The sequence below is a fragment of the Homarus americanus genome, unplaced genomic scaffold, assembly GCF_018991925.1.
Source record: "Homarus americanus isolate GMGI-L3 unplaced genomic scaffold, GMGI_Hamer_2.0 scaffold7626, whole genome shotgun sequence".
Taxonomy (NCBI): Eukaryota; Metazoa; Arthropoda; class Malacostraca; order Decapoda; family Nephropidae; genus Homarus; species Homarus americanus.
In genome coordinates, this window is record NW_024718273.1 from 2,895,669 (window position 1) to 2,914,076 (window position 18,408).

The 18,408-nt window shown below is 42.2% G+C and overlaps 1 protein-coding gene across 1 annotated transcript in view; it reads left to right on the top strand.

Annotated features, from left to right (window-relative positions):
- LOC121859372 (hemocytin-like) overlaps positions 1–18,408 on the top strand; it is a gene marked incomplete at its 5' end in the record, with an annotated part of 457,920 nt that overhangs the window by 121,331 nt on the left and 318,181 nt on the right. Inside the window, 2 exon segments of the mRNA XM_042356148.1 lie at positions 3,871–3,993; positions 10,455–10,611. Of these exon segments, the coding sequence (XP_042212082.1) occupies positions 3,871–3,993; positions 10,455–10,611 (280 nt within the window).

Genomic DNA, 18,408 nt, shown 5'->3' on the forward strand with positions numbered 1-18,408 from the left:
GTATTACAACCCAGCCAGCAGCAGGTACCCTTCATGAGTGACGACAACCCCACCCGCCCCTTTGAGTCTGTGTCGGCCGACTTTTTCTGTGTGTCAGGAAAGTCCTTCCTGGTTATCGTCGACCGCCTCTCTGGTTGGCCGGTTGTCATCAAGGGCGGTAATGACACGACGTCTGCCGCCACCATCAGCAAGTTCCGCCACTACTTCCGTGACGTGGGCGTTCCTGTACGCCTGCGAACCGACGGAGGGCCTCAGTTCACAAGCCGGGACTTTGCTGTGTTCCTCGACCGATGGGGAGTCCGGCATGTGTTGTCATCGCCCCATTACCCGCAGTCCAACGGCCACGCTGAGGCTGCTGTCAAATCCTTGAAGCACCTCATCCTTAAGGTGGCCCCTTCTGGGAATATTGACTGCGAGGCCTTCGACCGGGGTCTTCTTGAACTCCGCAACACACCCAACTACACCGGACGCTCCCCTGCCCAGGTTTTGTATGGACGCCCCCTTCGTTCTTGTGTCCCTGCTCACCCTCAATCCTTCTCCAAGGAGTGGCAGGCTAAGACAGAGGATTGTGATCGCCGAGCCGCCGAACGTGTTCAGGACGTCGTCGCCCGCTACAACGACCACGCCCGTTCCCTCCCCAGGTTGAGTGTCGGCACCCAAGTCCGTGTTCAGGACCCGACCTCCCTACGTTGGGACAAAGTAGGCGTAGTCATGGGTCTCGGCAGGTCACGGGACTACCAGGTGCGGTTACCCAGTGGTCGTGTGTGGTGGAGGAACCGCCGTTTTCTCCGCCCCGTAACAATGCCTTCTGCTGGCCCCGCCACCAGTGTTGAGTCCCATACCCTTCCCAGTGATGAAGTCCCTCGACGCTCAGAACGGATCCAGAAGAAAAGGTCCGCTCAAGACTTTGCTATGAGCGTATAGGGGGGAGGGAGGTGTATGTATATTATGTATGCTGGATTATGTATTATGTATGTATATTATGTATGTGCTCCATTTATATTTATTCAGCCTAGCTAGCAGCGTGTGGCAATGTTATTACCATATCCCACACGCTTAATTAATGTGCCTGGCGACGTATGGAAGCTGCTAATGTATCACTTGCCATACGTCGTCTATGGTAGTTGACCAAGAGCTTAGCTAGGGAGCAGTGCTACCCACCTCTGTGTACATACTCTTATCCAGTAAACCGAACCTACAAAACTATACAGGTGTTTGTGTTCTCTCCTGTATATAGAACTTATTACCCAGAATACCTAACAGGTGGAATGAACTGTTCCAGGTAACTGGAGGAGAAGTGTGATTGTGAATTCTTACAAGAATAAAGGTGATGCACTTGAATGTGGGAACTACATGGATCTGAAGTTGCTGGATCAATTTATTAAAATTGTGGAAAGAATGACTGAGGAATTGATAAGGGAGAGAGTGTACATAAACAAAATTCAGTTTGGATATATGCTAGGTAGAGGGACTACAGAAGAAATATTTATGACCAGGCAGCTACAAGATAAAAGGAAGGAGAGAAAACTTTGTGTTTGTAGAATTTGAGAAAGCACCTGACAGGGTATGATGTGAAGTACACTAGTTAAGTGGGCATTGAGAAGACTAGTGGTCAAGAAGTACTTTGTTTGAGTGATTATGGTATTATATGCGGGTTCATGAACCCCTGTGAGAGTAAATGGTGAGGAAAGTGAGGAACTTGAATTGAAAGTAGGGGTCCAACAGGGGTCATCTCAGGGGTCATCTTGAACATCCATCTATTTGTCATGTGCTGGAGGTAATATCACACAACTTGAGGACTTTCCTGCTCTGGAAGTTGTTATATGCTGCTCACTTAGTGCTGATAGCAGAAAGTATTGAAGAGCCTGTGGAGAATTTAAGAAATGGGAGGAAGGAATATAGTAAAATAGCCTGAGAGTGAATGTGGTGAAAACAAAAGTATTAATTAGTGTTGTGGGTGAGAGACCAGTGGTGGATAGTGTCCATGTACTGTCAGTAAGAAAGGTGTTGACAGTAACCAAGTAATGTGCAACAAGTGTGGAAGATGGGTACACAAGAGGAGCAGTGGAGTAGATGGCACAGACTGTGGGATGTTGCTGCATACTTCAAGTGTTCTGTATGTGCAGGTAACCACAGGCCCACAGCACGGCTAGAGAAACTCAAGATTGGGAATATGTCCCTGGACTGTGTCAATGAGTTCTGTTACTTAGGTGACATGAACTCGTGCTCATGACATTTCTGAAGCCTGCTCAGTTGCAAGTCAGAAGTGGCTGGAGGAAGTCTAGGGAATCGCTGCCTTTATTGACAGCAAGAAGACTTTCCCTCCACATTAAATGGAGAATGTATGTGGCTGGTGTGAGAAATGTGATGTATGTCATTAAATCTTGGGCATTTAAAGAGGATGATATGAACACTTGAGCGAGCTCAAATGAGAATGGTAAATTGGATAGGTAATGTGACACTTGAAGACAATAGGCCTTGTTCAGAGCTGAAGGGATGGCTGGGTATTGAGAGCAGACATGAGGCTGATTACACCATTTGATTATGATTATGATTAATAATTATCACAGTAAATGCTGATTATTAATATATAATCATTAAAAGTTTGATTATGATTTAATTTTGAATAAAAGTCTTGAAAAAATTAATTATGATTAATAATATGATAACCATGATTACCATGGCTGACTCACCAGCCCAGCTGCCACATTTATTGTTACTTGTATTGAAAATATAAAAGTTGTGGAAAAATCATTACAGTATTCTAATGTGGTTTAGAAATATGGAAAATATAATATAAAACTTTAAATAAGGAAAAATGAAGAGCATGGGTGGGAAGTGAGTGGGTGTGTTGAGGTGGTGGGTTACTGGGCTATAGCTACATGGCTACAATCCCTCCCGATTTAATGCCATGGCATACACACAGCTCAGAGCGGCAGCCACACATCTATCAGTCAGCTGGTTGACTGCTTCAACTGTGTCTGTCACCCAGAGGATGGTTTTAGTGTGGAAGGAGCTATTTTTGTTGTATATAAAATATGTGCTATTGTATTTTATGATATGTTATGTATCGATTTGATTGTTTATCATAGCAATAAATATGACCGCTAAGAATTACTGAACAGAGGTTGACGGACGAGCAGCCATCACGATAATTGGTGGGTAACTGACCACGAGTCTTGAGACAAAGATTACGCGTGAGTTGTGTTGCCAATTAAACGAGTACCCAAAACAAAGTATTTTGTCCCGCCTGGACAGTCAAAATATGCTGCCAAAATTAAGAACGTTGAGGAACGCCACCTGGGGTCACCTTGGTAAACATAGAGGAATATCACCTGGACAAAAGGGTTAATGGAACGTAATTTGAGATCCTCCCAGCCACCTGCCATGGACGTATATCATGGCTGCTCCTGTACTTAATACCTGTTTGAATTAAGTTTTGTAAAAATAAAAAATATGGTAAATTTTCAAGTTATACTTACACTATAATCATTGATTATATGATTATCTAATTTTGATTATGACTGTACTGCGATTATTAAATTTTTCACATTATGATTAGATTGTGATCATAATTTTTAATCATAAAAAAATGATTATACAGTATGATGATTACATAAGCATCATAGGATATTATGATTGTTTGATTAATTATGAATAATAATCAGCCCTATGTCTGATTGGTGAAGTCCTGTGTAGAGCCAGGCTGAGATGGTGTGGATGAGACCAATTGGGTCAAGAGTTGCATGAGCCAAAATGTGGAGGAGAGGAGAGCCAGGGGTTATAAGAGAGGTTATAAGAAATGACGACCTGATAAGACAGACTGAAAGAGGACGAGTAGTTGGAATTTAAAATATTTTGATCTTACAGCTATGCAGTGTGATGAAACGTGTGAACATTATGAGGCCTGTATCCCCACCTGTCCTCTACTGACCTGTGACACACTGTTCAGCCCCAAATCACCAATGTGTACACAGGATGCATGTGTTGAAGGTAGGTTATCTTGTGGTTGCTATTGCTTCATTTCATCAGGGACATAAAGGCCAAACTACAGTTTTGCTCTTCAACTGTACCTGATATATTTAAACACATTCTACAGAAGCAACAATTCTGCCAAAATAGATTTAATATATTATCTCAAAAAAAAAATTTCACTTTGCCTTAAAAGCTACATGTGTTTATCATAGTCATACTCTTCCTAGCAGCCAGACACAATATCTTGCATTTTGATACCACTTTATTTTGGGCCCCAGAGAATAGATATCATCCAAAAATCATATTTGGTGCCAACGGAGCGGTGTGTACTTGGAAACCGTGTACTTGGGTACTATAAACTAATGGCAAACAAAAACAACAATTGGTTCCGGGACCCCTGCAGATGCACACCATGAACCCAAAACTGGTCTTTCAAAGCACTTTTCCTGCACATAACCTTTATGAAAGTTACCCTTAGTTAAATATGTGTACTGTACCTTAATTATATGAGGAGAATAAAAAAAACGAAATAATCCATTAAATAAGAAGAATAAACATACCTGGTGGTCGTGGAGAAGCCGGCATGAGTGACAGTTTCCGAGGCTTGGGGTTGTGCTAAAATCCCTCAAACTAATCAGATGCAGAGGGGCCTGCCTTAACTGCAGAGGGACCAGACTGAGCTGCAGAGGGACTTGCCGGAGCTGTAGGGGGACTTGGTGGAGCTGCAGTGGGGCTAGGCTGAGCTGCAGGGGGGCTAGGCTGAGGTGCAGAGGGTCTAGGCTAAGGTGCAGGGAGGCTAAGCTGAGGTACAGACTGGATAGGGGCAGCTATAGACTGTGTGATGGTAGACTGGCATAGCTGATTGATATGGTGTAGAGGTCTTTGTAAGGCGGGGGGATGTGGTCAATCTCCAGCGCCTGTAACTCGCTCTCTGCCAGGTGTGGGTTGATCTCCATTAACTTTGCCTCGAGGGCCTCGGCTATTTTCAGGACCTTTGCTGCATCTTTGGCCATTAACACTCTTGGTGCCTCCACCTCTTCATCCTTGTTGTCCTCCACTCTCTCTAATTCTTCCACAATCAACTCAACCGTTGGCCCAGCTTCTCCAGAATCCAACATCTCGTCCACCTCGGTGTTAGTCACTGCCCCAAACACTGCACCCCCCAACCACTCGCAGCTCACCCAGCACATCTTCACCAGAGGGCACTTCACTGAGATCACTTTCATTTTGGTCACTTTAATTGTGGTAAGCTCGTAGGAGTGGCTTCCACTCCCGAACAACTTGTGCCTTGGTAATGTTTTCCCATGCAACCACTGCATTGTCCACCTCATATCTGATAGTGTAGCACTTCCACCAGTCTCATATCTCCTGCCTGTGTTGTTCTTCACCTCTGCTGCTCTGCGGTTCCCTGTCTATCTCCATTGCCTCCTCGAATGCCACATCTGTTGCCTCTCATAACTGAAGGTAGGTCAAAGAGAAGTACTTTTTCTTGAAGGAGGCAGTTATCCCATGATCTAGAGGCTGCAGGAGTGATGTTGTGTTCTTGGACAAAAACACAACCTTCACATTGGGGTGATGCTCACTTAGAATTGCTGGATGACCATACACAGGAGAACACGATGTGTCAAATTTTTCCTCACAGTATGCTTTCGTCATGAGCACAAAGTTCTGGTGAAACCAATCAAGAGAGATCTTACCGTTGACCCAAGCTTTCTTGTTGTACATCCACCTGACCTCCAGTGACTCCATGTTGACATTCTTATAGCACATCGGCCTTGCACAGCAATACACTGCCAGCATAGGAAGCTTGTGATCTTCTGTAGCATTGGAGGTCATCATGAGGATGATCCTGTTCTTAGCAGTCTTGAATCACAGTGCAGTTCTCTCCTCCTGTGAGATGAAGGTGCTGGTGGGCATACACTTCCACAGAAGCCTGGTTTCATCACAATTGTAGATCTGGTTAAGTGTGTACCTACACACTCAACCAGGGGTCGAAGTGCAACTTTAGGAATTTTTCTGACGGCGGATCATCAAATGATGCATTTGTATGTGTAAATTTAAGGAATAACCTTGATTTTGAGATTGGAGGTCTCCTACCTACATCAATTTCCATTTTAAATTTTGCGTTTTAAGCCCAAAATGCTAAATTTTCCTGTTGCTATCTATCACCATTGTACTGGAATGAGACACGGAAAATCGTATTTGCAGTTTTATATAGTAATGTGTGACAATAGGGCTCGAGGTTTTTTACTTTCCTCCTTGTAGTAATGATTGCGAGCAAGAACACAAGCCACACACGGAACCTTTGTATTACAACGACTGACTACTGTTGCAAACGCGATATACAAAAGTGGCCACACAATGCAAGCACTATGTACAGACACGTACACACATACACACATATATATGTTCACATACTATACTCTTCACCTCTTGAACTTGGTGAGAGAGGCCAGGTCCTGCTTGCTCCTGATCCTAGACATCAGAAGTCTGCTCACCAATTGGGACATGATCATCCCATCCCTTTTCTTGTGACTGTAGACATGGGCAGCTGCCTCTGTGACCAGTTTGACACTCCTCTCCACACTTTGAGTATGTGAAGGCCAGTCTGGCACCTCCATAGGCCTGTGCACAAACTGCTTGAGTTGAGCTGTGGTGGGGGAACATGTGAGGGGAGGTTCAGTGACGCCAGTGGTCCAGTCTAACAGCTCTGACAGCTTGGTGGCATCTGGGTTTATGTCAGGTGTTCTCCTGGGACTGACAGAGTCGTCACCAATCTGTGTCTCCTCATCCCCACCCCCCTCTACTCCAGTATCCTGTCCACTGCCCCTCTCCTCTCATCCTCCACCTCACTGCACAGCATGGCCTGCAACACTGCCTCTGGGTGTACATACCAGGCTGACCTCCTCACAGTGGGCAACACTGTGTCCAGCACCTTCTCCTTCTGACTTTTCAGCAGCTCCAGCTGTACAGAATGTGCCTGGGCCCCTCCACCCAGCTGTGGTTGACTTTGATGTTGTACCAGTTAGGCAAGTACACCCCCACTATGAACTCCACTCTTAGCTTGAGATTATACTTGTGCTTGCTCTTCAGCCCATGTTTAGACACCTACAGTTTGCACATCCTCAGTGCAGTTGTCAGCCACCTGCTATGACAGACTGGTCCAGTTTCAAGCAGGGTCAAATTGTGGGGCAGCTCTCCAGTCCTGATGGCCTGAGCAATCCTGTAACCATAGGACTGGCCTGTAGAGAGGTCCCTCACAACCTCTTCCTCCACTGGGTCAGAGGAGGCCCCACACGGATCTTGGCAAACTTGGGATCTATCTCCAGCTCTGTAGCAGTGTCCAGCATCTCGCCAATCTTGCCAGTCCACTTGTTGTTGCCGAGTGTGGGGACATCCAAGTTGATGATTTGTCTCAGGCTAAACTCCCCAGTATGGAGGTCACATACTAGCCAGACTAACCCCCTGCCCAGCTTGACCTCCACATAGTGCATTACTCCTCCCTCCCACCCAGTGTTTACAGTACTGGAGTCCCCTTCTATTGCCTGGAGAGAATGGTCAGCTCCTCTCTCCCTCAGCCAGTCCACTAGATTGTCTGCATTCACACCTGCATGCGTTCTCTCCTCTGTCGCCTCCTCAGGCACAAAATGCCACAGGTATCTCCCTCCTGGCTCCCTGCATACAGAGTAATACTCCTCCTTGATCATGCCAGGAAACAGTCTGTTACTACTGTCTGCCTCCATCATTACTTTAGTGTCATTACATCTGCCATCAAACAAGATGCAACTGATCCCAATCTCTCTTACCTCCCTCTCAAATTCCTGGTCCAGTTCAGTCATCACCTTCGACTGTACCCTCCTCAACTTGTTGTGATCTTTCACTTGGTGAGTGTCATCCTCTGTGATGATGCCAGCAACATTCCAGGCAGCTGTAGCAATCTCTGCTGCCTCTTTCAGGCCTGTGTGGTGACTTATGCTGGCCAGAGCAATGTTCCTGGTGTTCTCTGTGTTGTATTTCATCTTCTTATGAGCAGGACCAGGTTCAGGCTCTGGGACAATGAACTCCTCGCCATCATTCCTCCCATCCTCCATTATGTCTCCAGCTTCCTCCAGCAGAGAAGCCCTCCTTGCCGCCTCCTCCTCCTTCCTCACAGACTCCTCCAGTTTTTTCTTCCTTCTCTCCTCTCCTCTGCCTTCCTCCTCTTCTTCTGCCTTTGTGTGGCCGCACCTGCCTCCTATGCTCAGGAATGTCTTAAGGCCCTATCTCCCTTTGTCCCTTTATGTAAAGCAGCTCCTTCACTGGAATCTTCATCTCCCTGCTGCAGCTACAGTCTATGTGAGCCTCTCTGGCACAGTCTGAGCTGCAGCCCACCTCAGCACAGCTCCTGATCTGGCACTTTCAGAAGAGAATGTCAAATAATAGGCCTAAGCCCTGAATGAAAGTCTGCTTCACCTCCAGCTTCCCCTTGCCCAAAGACACCTCCACAGCCCTGGCCCACAAATTCTCCATTCTCCTCTTGATGCTTCTCTTACTAACAATCACAGGTACAGTGAACTGTGCATTGGCTTTCTGCCAATGTGCTAGCACATCAGTATAGATGTCATTCACCAAGTCCTTGACTTTGTAGTTCCTTCTATCTGCATCACTGTCCTTCCTCTTCAGCAGGTCCCTGACAGTGGGCAGCTCTGACACCAGCAGCTGCCTACCTGGTCCCACAAGGTTACAGAGGTGGCAGCTGGAGTTATTCCTTGTACTGTACTGGGAGACGACATAGTCACATCTGAAACAAATATTAACACTGTCAGAAAACATGCATGAGTACTTTTCAAAGGCAAAAATATGAGTAACAGACCAATACACATCACACTTTAACTTCCATACTGTATCGATAAAGCAATCACACTACGTTCAAACGAGCGACTGTGTATTGTGCATACTTGCACAATATGCACACATACAATTATGCAAGATTAGAGCGATCTCTGTTGCTTGACAAATGTACAAATGCTGCAGAAATTATCTATCTACCTAAACACATACACAGTGCATCAATGCCTGACTTCAAAGCCAAATAGATGTAGCTAAATCATATCCAATCTTGAAATTAAAGGCATTTTTGAGCTTCTTACACAAAAGTTAACAGAATTATCACCTGCGGTTTCATAAAAATCTATTTCTGAAAATTGACACCCTGTGTAGCCTTCCACAATAAGCTTCAAAAATTCCTCAGGGTACGCGTCTGCTGCTCCGATGTCGGCACTTGCTCTCTCTCCAGTAATCTTCAGATGGTGCACTTCTCCCTCTACTTGAATCGGCTAAGCAACCCCTTAGTAGCCCTGAAAAGTTTGGCATCTTGTTTGTCAGTACCAGGTTGACAATCCCTTATCCGAATTTCTTGAGGCCAGATGCATTTCGACATTTTTCAGATTTCAGAGTTTTTTTTTTTTTTTACTGGGATCAGCCCACCTGGGCACAGTTCACCTGGGCACAGTTCACCGACCCACAGTGGGGCCTGAGGGGCGAAAATGTAATAATAATAATAAAAATTCATAGGTCAGGGCTCGTGTTTCTCATTTTTGATCATGCTTTCATTTTTGTATTTCTTTATTATTATTATTATTATTATTATTATTATTATTATTATTATTATTATTATTATTATTATTATTATTATTATTATTATTATTATTATTATTATTATTATTATTATTATTATTATTATTATTATTATTATTATTATTATTATTATTATTATTATTATTATTATTATTATTATTATTATTATTATTATTATTATTATTACTGTTATTATTATTATTATTATTATTATTATTATTATTATTATTATTATTATTATTATTATTATTATTATTATTATTATTATTATTATTATCCCCCAGGTCCCGATGTGGATCAGTGACCTGTGCCCGGGTGGGCTAATCCCTGTAAAAAAAAAAAAATAATAATAAAATCGGGGTATGTCATGCATCATGCACACGAGTGATGCTCCACGAAAAAACAATCGGTTTTCAGAGGTTTTCGGATTTTCGGATAAGGGTTTTTATCAACCTGATATTCAGTTTTTTTGTAGTAGACCTTCGCTGTCTCAGATCATTGCTGAGCTGACTGGCATCTTCTTCTTGGTCTGTTGATCAAGTTAGATAGACAGCAGCTTCTCCCTCTTGCCACGGTCGACTGTAGCCTTCCTTATATGATGAATGTGGTCGTACGCAGAAGTGGAGGTGTCTTTAAAGACCTGAAGTATCTTTTCCCAGCTATTCCTGACAGGCCTGATGGTCGACTCATTGATTCCAAATGCACGGGCCACTGCCGCCGCTCCCTTGCCATTGTCCAGCCGGTCTATTATCTCCTTGTGTGCACACAGTATCAGAAATAGGTACACAGTACCTGTATAGATATTGTTCATATCCTTTTACTAAATAATTGTGTTTAAATTGTAATGTAATGTTCAATTTCAGGTTGTTCCAAAGATGAGTGCCCTCCAGGCCAGGTGTACAAAAGTTCCACTGAACTACGATGCGTGCCTAAGTCACAATGTGAAATGAAGTGTATGGTGATAGATGGAAAATTATACAAAGAAGGTGACATTATTTCCCAAGATGAATGTCATAGATGGTAAGTTCTGTTGACCCTGGTAAGCATTTTATGAATTACTGTACTTGTGTTCCTTTAACAATGCAAAATGCTTCCATAAAGACAAAAGACAATGGTACAAAACTTTTTATAAAATAAAAATTGAATAGCATTAACCTGTAAAAGGTCATGTTAAATACACACATTATACCGCCCCTGCCAGGAAATATGGAATTTTTGTTGTATGGCCCGAAAGCCCCAAAATGACCTAAGAAAACAAGAAATACTAGTAAAAGTGGCAACTCCCTCGTTTAAAAGGAATCCAGGTAAAATAGTCACAGGAAAAAAAGTCACAGAAAAAAGTCACAGAAAAAGTCACCTAACTTAACCTAACCTAACCTACGTGCAGCATATGTAAATTGTGTTGTCAATGTGTAAAAGTCATGTATTGTCAGTTAATAACTGTTTTAAAATATTTTTAGTTTTATTAACTTGAATGTGACTTTTTTCTGTTACTTTTTTTCCTGTGGCTTTATTACCGTTCACCGTTTAAAAGTGCTACTTGTGATTTAAATCATGGGCTGGTGCAGTATGCCAAGCCTACTTGCTACCACTGCTGTCATAGTACTTCCCGTTGGTCTTGCAGCCACTTGTATACATAATGATTTTTTTTTCAAGCAAAAATAAAAAGAAAATAATATGAATGTAGCAGCATAACAAATGAACCTAAAAAAGATTAATGCTATAAAAATATGGATGTTTTTCATTACAAGTTCCACACTCAAGATCAGGAGAGGCATTTTCCGTCCCTCACAGTTTATTTTCCTTACATTTTTACCAATATTATTCGCTTATATTGTACTTAGATTATTATAGCAATAGGCAGTGTAGAGGGAAGGAAGAAGTCTTGGAGGAACGGAGTAGTGTGGGAGGGAGGATACAGTGTGGGAGGAACGGAGCAGTGTGGGAGGGAGGGAGGATACAGTGTGGGAGGGAAGAAGCATTGTGGGCGGGAGGGAGCAGTGCGGGCGGGAGGGAGCAGTGCGGGCGGGAGGGAGCAGTGTGGGAGGGAGGGAGCAGTGTGGGAGGAAAGGAGGGAGCAGTGTAGGAGGGAGGGAGCTGTGTAGGAGGGAGGGAGCTGTGTAGGAGGAAGGAAGCGGTGTGAGAGGGAGGAAGAAGTGTGAGAGGGAGGAAGCAGTGTAGGAGGAAGGAAGCAGTGTGGGAGGGAGGGAGCAGTGTGGGAGGGAGAGAGCAGTGTGGGAGGGAGGAAACAGTGTAGGAAGAAGGAAACAATGTGAGAGGGAGGGAACAGTGTGGGTCAGAAGGAGTATGGGAGGGAGGGAGCTAGTGCAAGTGGGAGGAAGGTGTGGGTGGATGTAACCATGCAGTGGGACTTGGAGTGGTAGGGGTCGGTAAAGTGGAGGGAGTACTGGAGATGGGGAGGGCAGCAACCCTCTCTCCTCCACTTGCCACTCATCACAGTACTCGTCATTGCTTACCTCTTGTTCAAACAAGTAGTCCTGGCCACGATCATTATCATCACCTTCAATATCACTATCAATACATGTCTTTGTCACTACCATGTTCATCTTCACCCCTTACCAAATATTTCAGAGTTATCTCATCCTGATTGAGTTACGTTCACGTGCCATGCCTATTGAGACTTTACTGTGTAGGTAGTAGGCAGCTATCAAACAGAGGTACTACGTCCTGGGAAGATATTGGAAGCATAATGTATTGTCTAATGGTAGACCCTGCTGCCATATCGAACTTTCTGCCTCATTTACACACAATATCAGGGTCATAATTGTTTATCTTACTTTTGACAACCCAACCGTAAAACATTTCTCACTCTTGACCTTTTTTTTCAGTTTTATATTTATCGTTCCTTATTATTATTATTATATATATATATATATATATATATATATATATATATATATATATATATATATATATATATATATATATATATAATTTTTTTTTAATTTGAAATGAATTTTATATTATTATTATTATTGTTATTATTGTTATTATATTTTCGCCCTCCAGGCCCCAATGTGGGTCAGTGACCTGTGCCTGGATGGGCTAATCCCCCCCCAAAAAAAAAGTTGCCATCACTGTGGGAACAGACAAGAGGGTGTCCCCCCTCCCCCGGGGTTCCTCAATGCCGAGTGGCGGGAAACGTTTATAAAGGTGGTGGGGACCGGTGGTAGAAGCGGTACCGTTCTTGCCTCGCAAGCGAGATGTCACGGGTTCGATTCCCGGGCTGGTGGAAGTTGTTTGGACTTACTTCCTAGCCCCCATTAGTCCCTGTTCACCTAGCAGTAAAGTAGGTACCTGTTGTAAGTCGAAAGTTGCGAATTCGTATTCAGGGACAAGTTGTTGGAGCTTCCAATAACTTGATGACATAAACCACTGACTCTTTAGGCTTCGCCCTTGACGCTTCTACGCTCTTAAATCGTGAGACATAAAGGCAAGCCCTGTTGGGCGCTGTAAACGCTTCTGTGCTTCACCTTACACAAGGGTGTAGGGGGGGTGCCCAATAAATAATAATAAAAAAAATTTATAAAGATGCCAGACACCACCAACCAACAGATTATGGTAGCTAGACTCTCTCATAGAATCAGGAAAAGTATATTTAGAAAACGTTCTAGTACGTGAATGACCAGAGATAGTAACATCAGTGATCACGTACTTGAACGTTAATGACCAGATGCGGGTTAATAGTGAAAGTAAGAAAATACTGTGGATATAATTATGTGATATAATTATGTATTGAGGAATGATCAGTCAACGGGAAATATGTGAGACAAGGCTCAATAGATATGGATTGTTTATTCAGACTAGAGTGAAATATGTAACAGCTGCCTCTAAATATGACATTCAATATACTGTTAAATGCCAGTCTACCAAAGAAAGACAATTTGTTTGAAAGTATTACAGGGGCAGACCAAGAATGACTTGGGGAGAGGTTGTAAGAACGTCACGAGAGAAATTGCAAGAGACTGTACAGTTTAGAGACCTGCTTTACCATCAGGTAATTGTAGCTAACCCAAGCATGTGTGGACGGTGGCCGTAAAATGGGGATAATGGTTACTGTGAGAAGGTGAATATCGTTAATAAACTATAGTATTTCCACGCTAACCTCGTCTATATTAATAGCCTATTGGTTCATAGAAAATTCAAATTAAATGTGTTCACAATTATTGGTAAGCAAATCTGTTAGTGTCTAAAGTAATGTTAAATATAAATATGCCCTTATATACCCGCAGTCCGGGGGGGGGGGACGCTCAGGTGATCCAATCGGCTATTTATAGCTATAGACAGGGGGCGTGGCTTACGGGCCAGGCTAGTGTGGAAGAGCTTACATATGCTCAGATGGTCCCCCACTTGGAGTACTGTTTGGCCTTAAGATACACCAAAGACTGCCAATTGATTGAGAATGTCCAAAGAAGAACCACCAAACTGGTGGTGGGACTTAAGCACCTCACATAACAAGAAAGATTATAAAGACTTTAAATACATATACTGTACAGTAGAACCTCGATAAATCTGATTAATTAGGGCAGACTCCAGTCCGAGAAATGCGAAAGTCCCCAAAAAGCGAATATATGGGGTTTGAGATAACACTGATTATCTCAACTGCTTTAAGAAAATCAGTTATGTTATTACTGCACTTCTACAACTAAGGTCGTCAAGTGTATAACAAGGTTATTAAAAGATGATTGCATCAACAATAAAAAAATATGAGAGAGAACTCTCTGGGTTGAAAACTCAGACTATAAGTCTGGTTGTCACCAAGATGATTGTTATTTACTGTAAAGTGTTATGTGTAAGTAGCCACAGAATTTGTCTTATGAATAAAGATAAAACTGTATACTGTACAGTACTATAAAGATAAAACTAAGAACAACTAAGTGTAGGAGTATATTGTATGTGGAAGACGAGTGTTTATCTGGGAGCAGTTGGAAGAGGGGGAGGGGCGGGTAACAGGGTGGGTGGCTCCCTCCCCATTTCTCCCCCAAGCTTCCTTTAACACGTCTTTATACATTTTCACCATAATTCTTATATAATTTAGGATCATTTGGTGAAAGGTTGATAGAATATTATCCTAAAAGAATCCGCTTTCCTGAAAAAAGAATCCCACACTGAACACCATGAGTCATTTGTTTACAAAGGGCAAACAGCTGCGGCTTACCACAATGTCTGTCTTCAACTCTTAGTAAATTAGTTACAGTATTATGCGTCTGCTTATACCCCGTTTTATTCATTAATCATTTGTCTTAGTGTACAAGTTGCCAAATTAAGCCATCATATAACACCCAGAGGCAGTAAATAACATTGTCTAGAAGATATCTTCACATTAAATACTTTACAGCAGCGGTTCTCAACCTTGTTTGCCCCATACACCCCTTTCACCATATGTCAGAATGTCATTCCCCCCTCCTTTCCAAGATTGTCTGCCTCAAAAAGTGCATTTCCATATTAGTATCAGTTTCCCCCCCCCCTGAAAACCTGAGGGGGGGAAATTCCCCCCCGGTTGAGAACCCCTGCTTTACAGTGTGTTTTAGTGCCCCAGTTGTAAGCTGGTCTGCTGAAAGCTCTCACACGAACGCATCTTGAGTAAATAACTTTCCGATACAGCCTATCTTTTTGTATTCTAGTCATTACAAATTACATACATTATTGTATTTTTTCTCTATTACTGAAGAGATGTTATATTAATCATGATGAACCATAGGCCATAAGAGGCCAATCATATGAGAATATAATACTGAATAAAAAAAATATATAAACCTGACGAATCAGCAACACCTGATCAGCCCCAGCCTGCTTACATACTCAAGTGTCTTAGTTCTCAGTAGGCCGATAGCAAATCTGATTAGACCACTGTACAGTATTCAGTAAGTGTTGTTCATTTCAAAAGATTTTTTTTTATTAAACTTCCCCATTTCTTAAAACATGGATTTTCTTTTTTAGCATTTCTGGTGACCAGAGCATCTCATAGTCTGAAAAAAGTGAATTTCTGTATACATACATGTATTTCAGTCTGATTTATCGAGGTTTTACCACCTAGTTTATACCAGAGAGGCAAAGGGTGATTTAACAGAAGTTTATAAGCACCTTAAAGAACAGTACAGTGTCCCTCGCCAACTGCAGGGGTTAGGTTCCTGAAAAACCCTATGGTTGGCAAATCTATGGTTGGCAAGACTAAAGGCCTCTGGCAAGGAGGGGCTTAGGTTCCATGGCCACGGACTTTGACTATCTGCTGACGCATTTTTATTGCCTAATTCGTAATATTTATGTAGCCATTCATGATTGTTATATCTTCCTTCATTTGGAGAGCCCTTCTGTTTACGTAGCAAAAGTATTTATAATAAAATTTTGGTGTAAAGTAATACCAATCACTTGGTAAAAATCAGTATCTGGCACCTTTCTCGGCCAGCTAACAACAGGACCAGCGTCTTGTATTCCTCAGTTACCCACAAAAGAAGTAAGATTATGTCTCGACCGTCAGTTGCTCTCGCGCCAACCATATCGGCTTGTATCTGAGAATGAGTTTCTCTAACTTTCAAATCCCTAAGACTCAGTCATTTATGGGCTGTTTCTAATAAAGCAAAAACTAAGTAGTAGAATAACATATTGTGAGTGACTGAACATATAGATTTTCTTTATATTTGTCTTCGTTTATTATTTGCTGATTTATCTTTATAAATATTGGAGGAAAAAATGGTAAGTTAGGAAAAAAATTCATGAACCCAAAACAAAAGCGATAACCAGAAGTATTTATGTCACGTTCAAGATAATTAAATTACCTATACTTCACGTGAATTTCAACATAATATAGCGAGAAGTTATGGAGAAGTATGATTTTGAAAATTGATTAGAATATAAGGAAAATTTCAGGGATTAGGGATTAGGCAGAACCGATTCAGGGGTATAGCAACAATGTACTGTATCTGGTGTCCTTAATTGCTGACAGGAAATTGATTGATCAATTATTAACGAATTTCTTGCTTCAGCCAGACACTGCCTATAATATAAATGAAATAGTAAGTAGCGATATCTCCGTTAGTCGGAACAATTGGTGCACAGCATTTCTGGGAATGAGAGATTTCCAGGTAATGAGACGACTCTCTCAAAACCGGAAAAAGTCCCTCATCCCAGGAATTTTCCGGGTAACAGAAAAAGTTTCTCAGAAGTTACAAAAATTGCACATCACATCATCTCTCCCCCATCCCCGGAATTTTCCTGGTATTGGAAAATTCTTCTCAAAATTTCCAGAAAATGTGCTTGATTTTCATCTCTCAAACCCTTAATAAAACTCCCCAATCCCCGGAATTTGCTGAAATTTTACAGGTACTGGGAAAATTTTCTCAGTTTTCCAGAAAATGTGCTCTTGGAAAATTTTAATTCCCGATATCGGAGAGTTCTGGTTAAGAGGGATTCCGGCTTTCAGAAATTAAGTTTTTGTCTTCATAACTATTTTATTCATGTCCTCAGCAGCGGGTTCAGCCTTTCCAGGCGAACTTTAGCGAGGCTGCTAGTCTCAGTGATCCGGACGCTAACCTTCCGGTCTTACTAGCAATCTAGAGTTATGTTGGGATGAACCTTGTATCCTCAGTATGGGTTAAATGAGAAATTCAGGGTGGAATTCTCAGCCCAATACATTTTGCTAGAGTAATGGTGAACGATGTTAGCCGATGGAGCGCTATGGTAGCAGCTCGGCACTGTCAACCCTTCCGGGTGACTTGATGCTCACTCAGGCATCATCGCTCAAGCATGATTAATTGAAGCGGCGATGTCTGTGCACCCTGATTGGCAACAAATAGAGAACTTGGTGATCCCTCAAAATATAAGCACTCTAAAATGAAGTTGGCTTAATGAAGGAACAAAGTTCATTGAGCTGAGGGTCATTTGAGATAAGAGAAGGGAGAGGTGTATGATATAGTGAGTTATTGTTTATGATTGTCACACTGGTGACTCGTATAACAATAAGAAATATTAAATGATATATCTTACTGAAATATAACGGTTATGAGTCATATTGATTATGTTTGGGAGAAAATGTTATCTCCCTTGTATTATTATGATGATACAATGTGACTCATAGTGTTCCTCCTAGTTTAAATGAGTGATGTGCAACTGGAGGATGAAGGACAGTTGTCTAAACTGCTAGATGATGGAGATCATGGAACTGTCCCTGGGGAACTAGTGTTGAGTGAGGAGATACAAGGACTGGAGAGCTCAGAAACATAAAGAGAATAAACATTTCTTACGTCCATGGGAGTTAGTGTCGGATTATGGGAGGGGAAGGGGATCTCAGTCTCTCTCCACCAGGCCAAGCTGTGAGGTGCTTTATAGTTCATTTTTAAATCATAGTTTCAGGTAGATATACATAATTTTGTTTTCTTTTTTACTGTTACATGTACACACAATGGTTCATACAGATTGTGAAAAAAACAACAGATATCAATGCAGAGAATAAGCATTTCTTACGTCCAAGGGAGTTAGCCCACGATTGTGGGGGAGAGGACTCTTGCCCCCCATGTCCTTTGTGAAACGATTGCCAAATGGCAATGCTGTATTTTTCTTTTATTTTATTTGTTAGTATTATTTTTATTCATTCCTCACATTAAAGGAGGAATACATGAGACCACGGATGAATAAAGACGCCACACTAATTCACAGATACTCGAAATTCAATGTCGTAGTTTGTGAAATGGTATACAGAGTAGAAACCTTGGATACCCGGAATCCACAGAAGAGAAATTCATGGCTGGCGAGGCTTTACTGTACTCAGGCATGTGTACAATATATATCTGGAGCTTGTGG